A 15,614-nucleotide genomic window follows, 5' to 3' on the forward strand; every position below is an offset into this window, starting at 1 on the left:
TGGGATCCCAACCTGTATCTCAGGTATGCTATTTCTATTTTGTTCTCTTAGAACTGCCCTTTAGAATGAATATTTTATTTCTAAAAACAATATTAGTGGGAAAAGCAATTCTGAAAAAAAAACCAACCGAAAAGCTCCCCCCAAAAATGTAACCAAATGAAAAAAAACAAACCCACATGCAAAAAACTTGTAGTAGAGGATGAATAAAACAAAGTGTGGGAAGACAGAAATGCATTTTACTGTTCTGTGCTTCCAGGTGTGATCAACATATTGCTTATCAGTGTTTCACAAGCAGCTGGTTTCAAAGGCTTATGCTTACTAGACCTACTGAAGAATATTTGTATTAACTGATGCAGTTTTTGTAGCAAACCTTTCTGAAGTTTATTCGTAACAGAAATGTTACTGGAGTTATTTGAGGTGACCAAAAGCCCTTTTTTGTTCATTCCAGCTAAAAGCTCAAGCTGCTGTCCTAGAAGAAAAGTTCAAGTCTGCTTACTGTCAAGGCTATGTAAAATTTAAGGACTTGACTTGTGAAGAGGAGTCCTGGTTCAAAAAAAAAAAAAAAAAAGCTGATGCTAATGATTAAATTTTTTTTAAAAGACATTTTACCAGGCTTCCCAAATTGTGGTTTCTGCTTCTCTAGTGGGATGCAGGTTTCTTTGAAAAGATTTATCTGCCCCATTTACTTTCCAAAACAGAAATACGGAATTTGATCCTCTTTCTGTGAATCTAGGAACTGCGGCCACCAACAGTAGGACAGGAAACTGGAGGCAAAGCATGAGCCTGGAAGGTGTTGCCATCCTTGCTGCTGTGATACAGCAGTTGTCTTTCTGAGACAGTGGCACCAAGCAAATTAAACCTGTGAATCCCTATCCCTTGAAAAGAGCACTGCTGGATGGCTGAAGCGCTAACTACTAAAAGGAAGGCATGCATTTATTATGGGAATTTTATGCTATGAACCTTTTATGGATATTTCCTTTGTACTGTCTGCCACTGCCAGCTGTCCAAGAGAAGTAGTTGTGGTACAAGTTTCCTAAACTTTAACACGTGGCTGAAACAGATGAATATATGGCATAACACAAGAGCTCTTTCTAATACAATGAAGTCCTGTCCACAGGAAAAGTCTTATCAAAGGTGTGTCCAATTTTTGAGTGGCTTCTCCAATTTTAGTACTATAAAGCATGCTTTAATTGTAATGCAGCAGTTCTGCATCAGGAAGTCCAGCATTACAAAAACATTTTGCTTCAGAAGTGTGAACTTAAACAAAAAACAGTAATCACCCACTCTATGTGGGTTGTTAATCGTTCTTATCAACAGAGGTTTAGACAGAGAAGCTATTATAAAAGCTGCTGTGAGCACAACTGATGTGTATTAGCTGTTAGTCTGTATGCTCATGGCTAGTGAGGAATGCACAGTGGTTTTCGTTGTCTTCTCCATGAAAGAGCTAGCCTGCTGCAGGTGAACTGTAATGCAGGCAAGTGTGTGCCTGTGCACATCAGGATTGTCAGACCTGGGGGTAAGTTGGTCTTCCATCTGAGCCTAGCATCTCTTGAATGAAATGTATTAGAAAAGGCAAAAAGATTCCTCTTATGAGAAATAGGTGCTTCTGTTGCTTTATCACCTCTTTTGAGATTCTGGGGGAAATACAGAGGAGCCAGTCCATCAGAATGTCTGTGGAGGTCTTGGATACTCTTCTAGTAACTTAGTGTAGTGATAAGGTAATCCTTCATTGGAATTTTATTTTAATGACTTTTGCTAGCCAACTTCCTTCCCCTTAACTTATGCTAAGAGTCTTGACACACTGATATAGTTGCATAGTGTTATGTCTGCTTGAAGAAGTAAGTTGGCAAATGCTCTTCTTCATTATTTTTTTTTCTCTTGGTTTTTAATATTTTGGGAAGAGGGGGGAGGTACTCGACTCAGACAGAAGTAAGTAATGGAGAAAAGCTAAGTCTGCTCCGGGTCTGCAGTGGAATAATACTTCCGCTAATCTAGGTACTGCTTTTCAATGTGAAGAATCTTTTGTGTTTTTAATATGCTTAGGCATGATTACTATTGCCATTCTAAAAAGATAGTAATAGTGATTGATTGCAATGCTTAGAATTTCTAGAAGTTTAGAGGCTTCACACTGTAATAAGTCATTAAATCTGTAAATTGGGAAACTGCAGTCCAGGTGTGTAACTACAGGAGGCAGAACCACCTCCAAAGAATGCTGATGTAACACTGAGAATTACCACTTTCCTTTCTGTTTTCTTCTCCTTATTACTATCTAAATGTCTATACCCATACTGCTGAAAAGCTCATTTTCCTTTAATAAGGAGGAGTTCTTACTAGTTTCCCCCTGTCCTCAACTTGTAGAGAAAGCTGCTGGCTCCCTCTCATTCCAGAGAAACTGCCATATACACCAGAGCTGCAGAGATGCTGAGGATCAGAGAGCCCTTTCCTCCTTGGCATGCGTTGTTCTGGGTTTCTGCTTAATCCGTGCCGGCCTTTTCTCATGCAAGGGAGCACAAAATGAATGTCAGGATGTGTTACAAACTCCCAGTGGAGGTGTGGGAAGCTCCACTGCCACCTGAGCAAAGGGAGGCAGTAGGTATACAGTACAATGACCAGGTCTGCTTTCTGGTCAATGAAATCTGTTTAAACTTTTTGGGTTAGCAGTCCCTTTTCTCAAAGGATCTGACAAAACAACTTCAGCATCCAGAACCAGTTGTATCTTAGGGGGAGTGGGTGTGGGAGACTGGGGGGGGAAATAAGTGCCGCCAGTAAAAGAAACTAATTTTCTTATAGCTAATAGATTGATTAGCAATTGTTACTTGTTTTGCGGATTTACAGTATTCTGTAAATGAAGCAATGGCCTTTATTCCACTAGCGAAATGTTTGAATCTGAAGTTCCTGTAGTTCTTGGCTTGTTTGATCCTTTTACATATGATCAGGAGTAAATATGAAGCACAACAGTTACTGTAACAAGTCTTGGTTTTTTAAACCTGTGTTTTGAAAAATTTGCCTTTGTGATGTTTGTTCTGTGATCTTTGGAATTTGTCAAGAGTTTCCAATTTTGTAAATATTCAAAATGTCCATAAGCTTAGACCTAATATTTGATGCATGTATTGCAGTGCCAAGGAGCTAAAATCCTTTTCTGGTTAAATGCTTTCTTCTCTCCATGCCCACGTGCTATTTTGTATAAGTGGCAAAGATCTAACTCTAAGCTGTAACTTCTACTTGGATGTAATATTTGTGGCCAGTAAGTAGGAAAAAGTTTATTGCAAAACCAAACCATTTCCCTTTTTATAGTATTTTGGAACTGATTGTCAAAAATGTAAATAGGGTTGGGGCTGATGCCTTTGCCCAAGGAAAGGCTAGAGGGAGGGTTTTCCATTGTTAACAATACACATTAAATTGAGGGAAAACATTTAGTCGCTTAGTTTCACTTAATTTGGAATTGGTTGAGTTTATACTATTTTTCCCATTAAATCTCAACAGTAGGAGGGTAGCGTTAAAGCTTACTTGCCAGGAGTTCTTAGGCACTTAATTCCCAAACTGAGCAAATGAGCCCAGAAATCCAAGTGAAATGGAGAGTACCAGCAAAATAACCTGGGGAGTGTATTTGAGACGTCAATATATGGATCAGGTTACAGATGTACCTCAAATGCTTAATGCTCTGTAATAATCCATTTCTGTAGTATTCCGAATCTTTTTTTTCTTTTCAATTTCTTAAACTGCAGTAAGGTAAAAGTTATTGGGTTTGTTTAATTTTTTTTTCCCTCTTCTACTTTTTTTTTATAACAACTTTTGAAACAGGAATTCAGAGCAGGTGAATAGGTAGACTTTGGCACAATGACTTTATTAAATTCTATGTGCCTCTCTTGGTCTTTCCTTCCCTACAAGCTGAATACTTTCAGATTTTTCTGAGTAACTTATTTCCCTTCTGCATCTGGAGAACCTAGTATTTGCATCTGTTCTCTTATTAGACACAAATATATCTTACCTTTCCAGTCTGGTCATTACTGTGGGATGTTTTGCCAGTTTTCCTGAAGGCTGGTAAAATCTGCCCTTGTCCTGGTGAACTCTCATCATGCCTGTGAGTAAAAGCAAGAACTTAATACTATGTTGTACTACTCGAAGAAGGCTAAGAAGTCTCCTTGGTTAAGAAAGCTGCTTTCGCCACAGTTCAGATGCCTAGCATCTGAGCATTGTTAAACTGACTTGCAGGAACTGGATAAGTATTGGTAACCTGCTGTAAAAAGGACATGTTCAACACCTTCATCTACTACTGCTGAGGGGAGAGGCCTGGAGGGTGGTGCTTTTTACACCCCTACTTAAAATGTTCTTGTATTTCAAAAGGTATGCTGCTGCTCTTCAGTTTCCTTTTTAAGGAAAGTAAGGCAGCTTATTTTTATATTTGCATAGAGGCCTGATTTCCTGCTGGAAGGAAAGCAGTCTGTTATTATTGAAAACAGTTTTCTCCTCTTCGTCTTGGTTTTGCATGGCATAATCTGAAAGTGCTGAAAGCCTCAGTTCTAAGCAAAAAGCTTTCATGCAAGGAAGCATTCAGAGTGCTTGGCACTTTTGTACAATGTTGTGCTTCTCTAGTGGAGAAGACCAAGTGTTTGATTTCTTGTGCACGTGGTTCAGGATTAGCTTTGTCAGCTGAACTATAACATATGCGGTTTTTTTCGGCTCTGTTTTTATTTACACTGAAGTAAAGTATCTCTTGACCAGCCAGAAGTATTTCTACATTATACTTATGAAATTAAAATGTGAGTGAGGGAAGCTGTGTTTTTTCTGGTTTTATGTCAGAAGAAGGGATGCCTAGGTGGGGATCATAACAACCTGGACTTTTGAGACAGGCAAGGCTTGATGGTGATTGTCTGTCTTCTGGGTTTTTTTTTTTTTTTCCTATCACATAACTTGCTTTCAGCAGAAATCATGATTTTACTGTCATCTTTATGGCAGAAACAATTAGGTGTGGGTTTTTTTCTTCCCCCTGACCTCCAAGTACAGGAAGGACCTCATTGCTGTACATGGTGTCTGACACTATTAGTAACACCATTATAAAATTGTTTTTCTTGGATTTAGTTTTTTAATCTGCAGGAACAAAGCCCACTTCTGTATGAGCTGAGGTAACTAAAGCATATGTCTTGCTGGTGAAGATGAGACCATAGCCTTGCCTCTTTCAAGATGTGCTAGGAGGATTGATGTGTTTCCTGAAATAAACTTTCTGCTGCTCTTAATCCTGTATAAGCTGGAGACATAAGGGCTATGATGTAATCTATATAGAGTATTGATATTTTTGTTATAACTGTCAGTACTGTCTGTTAAAATCTGCACTTTTTCTGTTTGCCTTTCCTGACCTGTAGTCTAGTTTTCCCTTTTGCTGCTCTTTGATACTTCAGTATTGGCATCAATCAGATAAAATAAATGTATTAATTACTTCTGGGGCACCTGGCTAACATAAAGACTTGAGGTGTAAATAACAAGGCTTTTATCTTTTATAAGTTCTAGTAGTGTGATGAGTTTTCTTTCAGGGGAAGAGAAGCTTAGATAAAGGGTTTATTGTGGTCAGGTTTAAAGTTTATCTAATATGCCACTTTAAATAGAAAGCTAAAACTTTGATTCTAGATCTTCCTTTAAGAGTCAAGGGGAAAATATATGTGGTTTCTCTCTGCATCCATTTCAGCGGTTTGTGAGAAAATAAATATAGTCCCTTTGTAATTCCTGAGAGCTTTCTCTACTTTTAGATTGGAAAGGAATTTAATGGAAGACAATGAAAAGACGTTTGGGAATATAATCTTAGGCCATGTCACAATTCTTTGTATAAAGAAGCAGAACTGTTCTGTAAATGTTAGACAACTCTATCAGTGTTTCAAACATAACATTTCTTTATGTATTGTGGTAGCAGAGTCAGTACACAGCAAAGCCTTTGTGTGTCTAAACACTTAAAAATTAGGTTGGTTTTGTGTTTCCTTCCCCCCTCGTGCCAATACGTAACAGGCCTACTCTCACTGTTTGTGTATTTGCATAGTTCCTCCTGTATACAGAGTCTCAAAACATAACTTTACATATTACTTTTTATGTACAGCAGTTGTTACTTATATTTGCAATTACTTGTTTTTCTTTTTCTGAATTGCTTGCTCTATGAAACAGTTCCCTTTACCCGAATTGGAGTTGGAGTACGTCTGGTAGAAAAAAAATATTAATTGGGTTCTTTGCTAAAGTTAGAAGCCTTTCCTTCTTCCCCTGGAAAAAGTTGTACAGATAGTTCTGGACATGGCAGAGACCAGCCAGTCTTAAACTGTGAATCCTTCTGGAAAATAATGATCATCTCTAACAAGCTCCACAGGAGATTTTCATCTTGTAAACTTTGTGTTAGTGTTCAGTTTGGAGTTCAAATTTAGGAAATGTTAGCTTCCTACATGCTGAGTTGCTCTTCATCCAGCCTTACTACACTTGCTATTTCTGCTAATTCCTTCATTAAATGTTCTAAATAAGCTGGAAGGCTCACTGCTATGTTCTTTTTCACATACAGGCTCGTGTTATGTATGATTTTGCTGCTGAGCCTGGAAACAACGAGCTGACCGTCAGTGAAGGGGAGATCATTGTAATTACCAACCCGGTAAGAAAACTGAGATGGAATCAAGGCTTCAGTGCACTTTCCTGACCTGCTTCTAGCAGATGTGAGAAAAAAGGTGCTAGGTGACCTCTGAAAGCCCTGGCTACCCTCCCCTGAAGAATTAGTGAATAAACTAAATACAAAGAATTTTCTAATAGTTTTGTGGAAACAAATGCAACGAGCAGTTTTGGAGGACAGGGGCCCTCTCAGATTGTGCCTACACACTTAGGAATTTGCTCAGCTTTGTTCCCATCTAAACAGAGCTGATTGCCAATGCAGAGGAAGGAGCTAATGATGGCGATACCTTTTACATCTGAATGTGTTGTCTTTTTTTGTGTGCCTAATGTTCCACATCTTGTGTGTTTGTAATCTTTTAGGTGCTTGCCACTTGCATTTAAATCTGACATGCCAGCTTCCTTCTCGGTTTTGAGTTTCTTAATCAATTACTTCAGCATTCCAAGTTTGTTCAAAGAACTCGTGACAAAATTTGTTACTAAATTTGTGTGTCCTTTCATAATTAAAGCAATATGGACAAGCTACAGGGAAGGAGTGGTGAAAATCTTGTGGTAATACTATCGGGGTTTTTAAATTAATAGTACTTTTGAGCACTGACATTTGATTTGCATGTACAATTTGAATTTGAGTGCGCTTTTATTGTCCTGTATAATTCTTACCCTTGGTAACAAGGTAAGTGTTAGTTGATTCTGCTTTTGGTTTTTGTACAGTAATATGGCTCAGTGAATAGACTTTCCTTTTAAAATACATACAAACAAAAAAATGCCTGATCTTGATGCCAGGTTTTATTTTTCTGGTTGTATAGGAAACATGGGTTCTGCAGAATAAACTTATTTTTTGAAGAGCCTAGTCATGTATAATCCTGATAATTTTTAGTTCCACTGACCTTAAATATTCGAAGCAGATATTTAATAGAACTAGCACCTTCTGGGATAGTACGCTATGCTGTGGCAGAGGTAACATTTTAAATTAGTTCAGGAGTTTAATGCTGTTTCACAAAAGTAGGACTAAATAAATAGTTTACCACTTTTAAGCTAGTTGTTGCTGAACAAGACATCAGTCTGTTAAGGCAATATACTTAAAACCAAGTAAAACTTTATTTTATACTGTCCATGATTAAACTATGGGATAGATTGCCACAAAGGCTCTTGATCTTTTTTGATACGGTAAGTTTAGACAGCAATAGCGTAAGTCATGGAAGTCCATTGATGATTGCTCTTAAGTGCAGCGGTGCACATGTGATTTCTGGCTCAAGATGTCATTGCTCTTGCAGTTTAACCAAGCTAGTTGAATTTATAATCAGAGATGTCTAGTTGTTTCTGTGTTCTTGAGTGTAAGCTTTTAGGTACATAAGAAAAAGCAAATGAAAGTTTGTTATTTCAATAACTGATTGTTCTTTACTGTTTAAAATCTTGAATACATAAGCAGACTTCTTACTATGTGCAGGATTACATAAAATTTCCAAGTGAAAGAACAAAATTGTGAATAAACGAAGACATCCATTAAAACGCAAATTAAGAAAACCTGAAATTCAGTAGTTGCTGTCTAGCATATGTGGTTGCAATTTTCAGCGTGAGTTAGCTTGACATGTCACTATGTGTTCAAGGAACAGCTTAATTTAAAACAGGACTGGCTTATTCCACATAATGTTGTCTTGGAATTGACTTTGCTTAACTGCAAAGGTTTCTTAGTGTATGTAGAATATGTGTGTTAAAAAAACAAACAATAACAGCATGCCCCACTGAGATCAGAGCTGAACTGTGTTAGTTCTTTCCAAACTAATAGCATGAGACCTGCCTCTGAAATTAAATATAAACTAGAAAGAATGTCTCCAGATTTTGCATGGCATGTGCCTCTCTTAATCTTGAGATTATCCTTAATATTTTTGTGGGTTATAGCTCCCACTCATCACACGCCTCTGCACCTTCAGTAAGTGAAGCAGAGATTTTACAGATATTACTAATAGCTTAATTGCTTGATTCTTGTTTCTTTATAATCTGTTGATTAAAATAAGTGCTTTGGAATTGACATACTAATAGCTGTGTTTTGATGCAGTGTGTGTCCAGACAATTGACTGGTTTCATAAATGATCAAAAGTGCTGAAAATCAACCTTTTTCCCCCTCATGCTTGTTAAATCTAAACTCCACAATAGCTGTGTGAAACAAGCATGGTCTGCGTTCTGTTTAAATGAGTATCTGCTGCTTCAGCAGATTTAAGTGAGTTTGTTCATGGTCATACAGTCATAACTGTGTTTCAAACATTGCATTTGACAGCAAGACAGTGCTTCCTCCTGAGCTGTTCAAAGCATTCTGTGCTTAACTTTGCATCTAGCAAAACTATTTCTATATTATTACTTCTTTTAGGATGTCGGTGGAGGCTGGTTGGAAGGAAAAAACAGCCAAGGCGAGAGAGGACTTGTTCCAACAGATTACGTTGAGGTAAGTGACTACACTGCTCTGTACTAAGAACAGAACTACTGAAGAGGCCATCCTCTGGTTTGCTGATCAAACTGTAATGCTCAAACATAAAACTTGCAATGTTTAAGCTTGGAATATGTAATCTGATTGTAGCAGCTGTAGCTGGCTTTGGAGACCAGTGCAAACATGCCGTCCAAAGCTACTGTGCTTCTTAGTGGTTTCCCAAGAAATGCAACAGGAGATTGTCTATCGTAAATACTGGTGATCTGCAGAACATGAGCTATTTTGAGTCTGCTTCTGGTTTTGGGGGTCTCATGATCCAGTAATTGTTTTGTTTTCCTGTCTGAAGATACAGATACGGAAGTGAAATGAGTAATGCAAGTTTACACTGGTGGTGTTGTGGCCAATTTGCCACATGCTCATGAATCTCTGGAATGGAACCCCGTTTCTGGGGCTCAGGATATGGGATCCCAAATCCAGGGACTACTCAGCTCATCTTCTTCCTGAAGGCTTTTGCTGTCTCTTCAGTGTGTGTTGATCTGCTCTTTGTTTAAAGACTGGTGGTATGGGGGTGGGGATGGAATGGGAGTCTCAATGCAAAGACTGGAATCCAGTTCACTCTTGGAGGGCCCAGTGTCTGTATGTCTTCAGGTTGCCAGTTACGTGAAGACTCTGGCTGTAATACCTGCAGCGTCCTCTTAAGGCATGTGCCTCCCTTCTTTCACCAGTGCAGTGTTTGTTAAAAAAAAAAAAAAGGGGGGGGGGGGGGCGGGGAAGGACGATGCTGGCTCACATGACCTTGATTTTTGTCTTCAGTTGGCTAGCTCGTGGTCTAGTAGCTTTTGGCTCTCCAAACGTGCTGTCCCAAACTGATCCTCTGAGTATGGAGTTCCCAGTCTCCAAGCAGTAACGTTAACAACCTTGTTAATCCCTAATGAACTGATAGATAGGTGTCCACTGCTACAACAGTCTTATGTGTTACACTGTTATAATGCAAACCAGTTCCATCTGTTGTGGAAGTAAATCTTCCAGACTATCACATCAGTTTCTTGTAAAAGGTTCTATTGAGTTTGAATTCAAAAAGGGTATATGCAACCATCTTAAAGTCTAGTGACATGAATGTTAGGATGACTATATATGATAAACAGCATAGTTTGATTAATGGAAACATGAAAAATCTTTTGCAACTTCTTCCATTTCAGATTATAACGGAAGGTGCAAAAGATGGAATTAGCTGCGGTAACTCATTAGCTGACCAAGCCTTTTTTGATTCCCTTTCTTCAAATACAGCTCAGACCAACTCTGCTGCAAAAAGCAGTAACCAGGTATGTCTCATGGTTTTTCAGGCACAGTGGGCATGGCAAGTTTTGTTGACATAACTGCTTGCACTCTTTGGTTGTGCTGTATCGTATTTGTGAACCCTCATAAAAGTACTCATTAAAGCAATCGTGTTTTCATTAGGGAACACTTTTGTTGAATATTAATGATATGTATGACTGTTCAGATACTGTCACTGCTGGAAAAGTTAATATTCTAACACTTTAGGAAATAGAGCATTTTTATTCTTTCCAGTCTGCAATCGTATAAATCTGTGACTACCTCAGTTCTGTGTAAGTGCACTCTTAGCAAATTTACTTTATTTTCAAGTTACTTGTGTTAGTATGCTAACCTTTTTAAGGAATCAAAGCTTTCTTTTTTTAAAATGTCTGCTACAATTGGTAGTACATCATCAGCCAGAGTGAATGGATATATATCTTTTTCAGAATTTGAGTAAGAGTTGTTTCTTTGATTAACAAAGATTAAGCAAGTTTGTGCATTGTCTCCAGTCAGTTGAAGAGGCTGACTTTGGTTTTGCTGGAAGAAATTCACCCCCCACCCCAATTCATACCTTTTTGCCTGGTATGTCAGTTCATTAAGCAGCAAGTGTTTAGTTTCAGGTTAGATATCTGAGGACAGACATTATCTTAAACACAAGCTGTCTATTATGGTCTACAGACTGCTGCATGTCCCACATGTAGGAACAGTTAAACATTTCAAAGTCCACAGGTCAACAGAAGTACAAAATCTGCTTTTTCCAACAGCAGCATGCAAAGGTCTTTTGTGTTGGAAAGTAAGTGCTTTACTTATTGTAGCAGCTGAGGACACACACCTGGTTTGTGGGTCAGTTATATATCAGTTATTAGTTTTCTTAATTGTAACTTGCACCACAGGACTTTGACATGAAGTGAGATCTCTTGAAAACTGAACATGAGGCATTTTTGTATGACAGTGAATGTAACGGTTCATTGACTGTGTAGTGTTTGATTTGTGCTTCCTTGTATTCAGCTGGACAATGCCAGGATTGTAATTCTGTGATCACACGTATAGTGAGAACCCCAGACCTCACTGTGACTGTCTCAATGTTTGTAACTAAATTTTTTTTTTCATTGATGCCCAGTTGATATTTAGGCTAAACACAGAACTCTTGAATTGCCTCATGAATTTCTTATGTCAGACTGAGCCAAAAGCATTGATTATAGGTTCGTTTTCCCTCAGTAAAACTTACAGTAATTTGAAGGTAGAGTGAGAACCTCATTTCTTCTGCTCTGTTACCCTTGCCCCATTTTTTCCTCCTGTAGAGTTTCTAGCCAAACTTTACTTTTGGGAAGCTTGAAATATTTGCAGCAGCTACTTCTGTCAAATCTGAATACTGTTTCTCTTCTGAAGGAAGAGAAACATGTAACTTAATTTGGTCTAGGAAGAATTACTTACTAAGAGAACAAACAGAATATTTTGAATGGTGGTAGAGGTATCTGTTAGAGCTTGATCTGTGCCTAACACAAGGTACTTGTGCCTGGAGAAGAGAAGAAAAAAGCCCTTGCCTGTATGGGGGAAAGGTTAAAATAAAGGTATCTATTATATTCTAAATAGAGAATTACTATGGCAATCTAGTTTTGGAAGTTGCATTTCTAGAGGAGGGAAAAGCTCGAAAATATGGTCACTTTACAGTACAGTTTACACAGGATCAGCAGTATACTGGCCCTGTAATACATACAAATTGCAGTTTCTTCATAACAAGTTTTGGAAAGGAGTAACTTCAGGCGAACAGCTTGTCTCATCTGTGTCAGTGCCTTACTCTTATAAGTGTCCTATTCCTCTCCATTATCCTTCAAATGCTGTGTGAGACAGTTGGGAGAACCAGTGTACCATAGTGTATTGTAGTAAAACTATATTGCCAACATTAACAGGAGAGAGAAGGAGGAGGAGAGTGTGCACCTGGATGCAGCCAAGGCCACGCAAGATGCAGGGGAAGCAAATTTCCTCAGGCTAGTGTGTTTGGGTCTTTTGTTTTCCTGGTTCTTTCATAGCAGGAACCATCCTGTTGCGTGGTCAGGATTTTATGTCATAAGTTATTTCCATTTTCTCAAGTTTTTTTTCTTTAACTGAGTTGAGTAACTGCTCTTTGGTTATATATATTTTCTGGAAAAACAGCAGATCTTGATTTGAAGACTGGTTTCTTCAGCTTCTGACATATCTGGTAGGTTTTTTTTTCAGTGGCTCATTGCTAATAGGAATTCAATTTGTATACTAAGCAGTCTGGCTTCCCCTTTCAGATGTTAGGCCTTTCTCCCAGATCAGAGAGCTCTCTAGTGCATGGTATTTTCTCCTTGCAAAAATTCTATGGCTGATTGTCCTCTTGATTAAGAAATTCTGTTTGTTCTATCTGTCTGGTTTAAGACACTTCCTGCCCTCAAAAAAAAAAAAAAAAAAGCTTTTTTCTGCAGTCTCTTTGATCTTGTGACTTGTCTGTAAAATGTGTGCATTGCTCCTGTGTACATTGCATGATGTCAAACAGGTTTGACATTTCTACACCAGAACAGCAAAGCCTGGTATAGTGAAAGATTGCATTGATTCCTGTAATATTGCATCAGGAGGTTATACTGAGCTGCTCATCCCCTGCATACTGGCTCCTTTTTTAGAGTCACTGCTTATAAGAATACAGTCTTCTACTTTGTGGGTGTGACTCTTCTTCCTAGATGTATTCCTCTGCATTTGGTTATGATAACATTTAAATTGTTTAACATGAGTTCGGTGGGGCACTTTGGATTGATCTGTGTTCAGATGCACAGTTGCAAGCAATTGACTTATTCTTTTCAAGTGCTTTAATGGGTGGCAAGGTCAATATACAAAGCACTTCATCTTAACTGAAACTTGTGTGTTCAGGCTATGGAGAGCAAAGAAAAATGGCAAATTAAGTGTCAATGTAAAGCGAATCGATGCTGGAGGTGGCACAGCAGTGGGAACTAAAATGTTCGTAGATGTAGTCTGGTGGACTGAATAAGAAATAGCAGCATTCCTAAATGCTGATATTTTATGCTATCTATTATATTTTATAGTAACCTGGGGGGGTACAAGTTTATTACAAGAAGACTTTATAAAAGCACTTCTAAATAAACAGGATGTTTGGGGATGTTTTCTTACTACTACTGTATTGAAGAAATTGCTTTCTTTAAACATTAAGTCACTTTAACATACACGTAATTACACAACACCCCCACTCCTCAATTTCAGTAAGTCAGAAGGTGTTTTAATTCTTAGAATTCTGTCCATTCTTCTAACAGTAAAAAAACCCAGGTTGTTGCATAGTCTTTCAGTACCAAGCCTTAAAAATAATAGATCTGGCTGACTTGAAATGTGTGAGTGTGGGGGTTTTTTTGGTTTTCTTTTTTAAGAGACCAGTTAAACCACAGTGGTGTGGTTTAACCCCAGTAGGCAGCTCAGCCCCACCCAGCCACTCGCTCACTCTCCCCCAGTGCGATGGGGGAGAGAATCAAAAGGGTAAAAGTGAGAAAACTCGTGGGTTGGGATAAAGACAGTTTAATAGGTAAAGCAAAAGCTGTGCACGCAAGCAAAGCAAAACAAGGAATTCATTCACTACTTCCCATCAGCAGGCTGGTGTTTAGCCATCCCCAGGAAAGCAGGGCTCCACCAAGCGTAACTCTTACTTGAGAAGACAAACATCATAACTCCGAATGTCTCCCCTTCCTCCTTCTTCCCCATAGCACTTAATTGCTGAGCACGATGTCATATGTTAGGGAATGTCCCTTTGGTCAGTTGGGGCCAGCTGTCCCAGCTGTGTCCCCTCCCAGCCTCTTGTGTACCCCCAGCCTGCTTGCTGGCGGGGCAGAGTGAGAAACAGAGAAGACCTTGACACTGTGCAAGCACTGTTCAGCAATAACTAAAACACCCCTGTGTTATCAACACTGTTTTGGTCCCAAATCCAAAACATAGCACCATACCAGCTACTTTGAAGAAAATTAACTCTGTCCCAGCCAAAACCAGTACAGCCAGTTATATTTGAATGCAAAACTTATAACTTTTTTTTTTCTGTCTTAGTTTTATTTTTAAAGTTCTGAACTGGTTAGCCTATCAGTTTAGAAATAGATCTCAAATGGCAATGTGCTTCTGACAGGGCTTTAAAAAATTCCAACAAATTTATTTTTTAGCTTTATACATTATATTTTTGCTGGCGTATCTTTATATGTCCTCATAGGTCTGGGGGTACAACTGCTTTTCTTAAGTAGCAATGCTACATATAATACAGAACCCTAAATTATTACAGTTTTCCCAGATCAGTTTCTATGCATGCATCTCTCTCTCAAAATAAAACTTACTTCCTCCCTCTGTCTACACTCATCCCTTTTTGCTTTCCAGGTAAACCAGAGGCTTTTGGTTTCCTACTCTGGAATCCATAACTTTTTTGTGTTAAGAAAACGTCATCAGCTCAAACAGTGCCCTACTACCTGTCTGTCCTTTTCTAAGAAAGTTTGTTGTTGTTGTTGTTCAGTAAATAATCTCCTGAAAAGTAATTAATTAGCAATAACTAAAAGCAGCTGCTTTTACTTCCTTTTCTTTACTGAGAGAGATACAATGACCACAGCAACACTTTGATGTTTTACCTTACCTGGGTTTGCCACAGGTACAAAGTGACAGGAGAAAAGGGGCACAGAGGTACTTCCTAGGGAGAAGAGAAGAATTTCACATGATCTTTGGCAGTTCACTCTTCCCCAACTCATTCCTTGTATCAGTAGTGTCCCAGCAATAGCTGCCTTAGTAAAGCTTGCAGCTGCTCTTTTAAAGAGCTACCTGTAGAAGATATTGGGGAGATGAAAGCAATTGGAGGAAGCGATGAAGCTAATAATACACAAACAAGGGAAAAAAAAAATTACTCAAGGTGACTATTTTTACACTCAGAAGAAAAGCAGATAGGAGAATTTAATGTTACATCTGCCCATAACATTTGTGGTTTAATGTCTGAAAAGTCTTTAAAAAATTATTCAACAAAATACAATGTAAGTAACCCTTAGTTGCCAAAGATGGAGGCTGTTGTGTGCTTTTGTATGGGTCTCATGCTGTTTTGACCTTGTAGCTCTTGGACAGAGGAAGCAAAGGGAGTGAGAAATCTTTCTTCTCTGTCAATCCACTGTTCCTCTGAGTGGCAATGCAGGTTGACAATTTTAGACTGTCATTTGGAACAACCAGTAAGTACGTATATCAGCACTTACATTTTTTTTCTATTTGTTAGAGT

The 15,614-nt window shown here is 38.5% G+C and overlaps 1 protein-coding gene across 2 annotated transcripts in view; it reads left to right on the forward strand.

The window, feature by feature from the left end:
- Positions 1 to 15,614, forward strand: part of SNX9 (sorting nexin 9) — a 65,654-nt gene that overhangs the window by 12,898 nt on the left and 37,142 nt on the right. For both annotated transcript variants that reach the window (XM_050893734.1, XM_050893736.1), the window contains exons 2-4: positions 6,530 to 6,616; positions 8,993 to 9,067; positions 10,249 to 10,371. In XM_050893734.1, the coding sequence (XP_050749691.1) occupies positions 6,530 to 6,616; positions 8,993 to 9,067; positions 10,249 to 10,371 (285 nt within the window). The remainder of the gene's footprint in view (positions 1 to 6,529; positions 6,617 to 8,992; positions 9,068 to 10,248; positions 10,372 to 15,614) is intronic.

The sequence above is a fragment of the Gymnogyps californianus genome, chromosome 3, assembly GCF_018139145.2.
Source record: "Gymnogyps californianus isolate 813 chromosome 3, ASM1813914v2, whole genome shotgun sequence".
Taxonomy (NCBI): domain Eukaryota; kingdom Metazoa; phylum Chordata; class Aves; order Accipitriformes; family Cathartidae; genus Gymnogyps; species Gymnogyps californianus.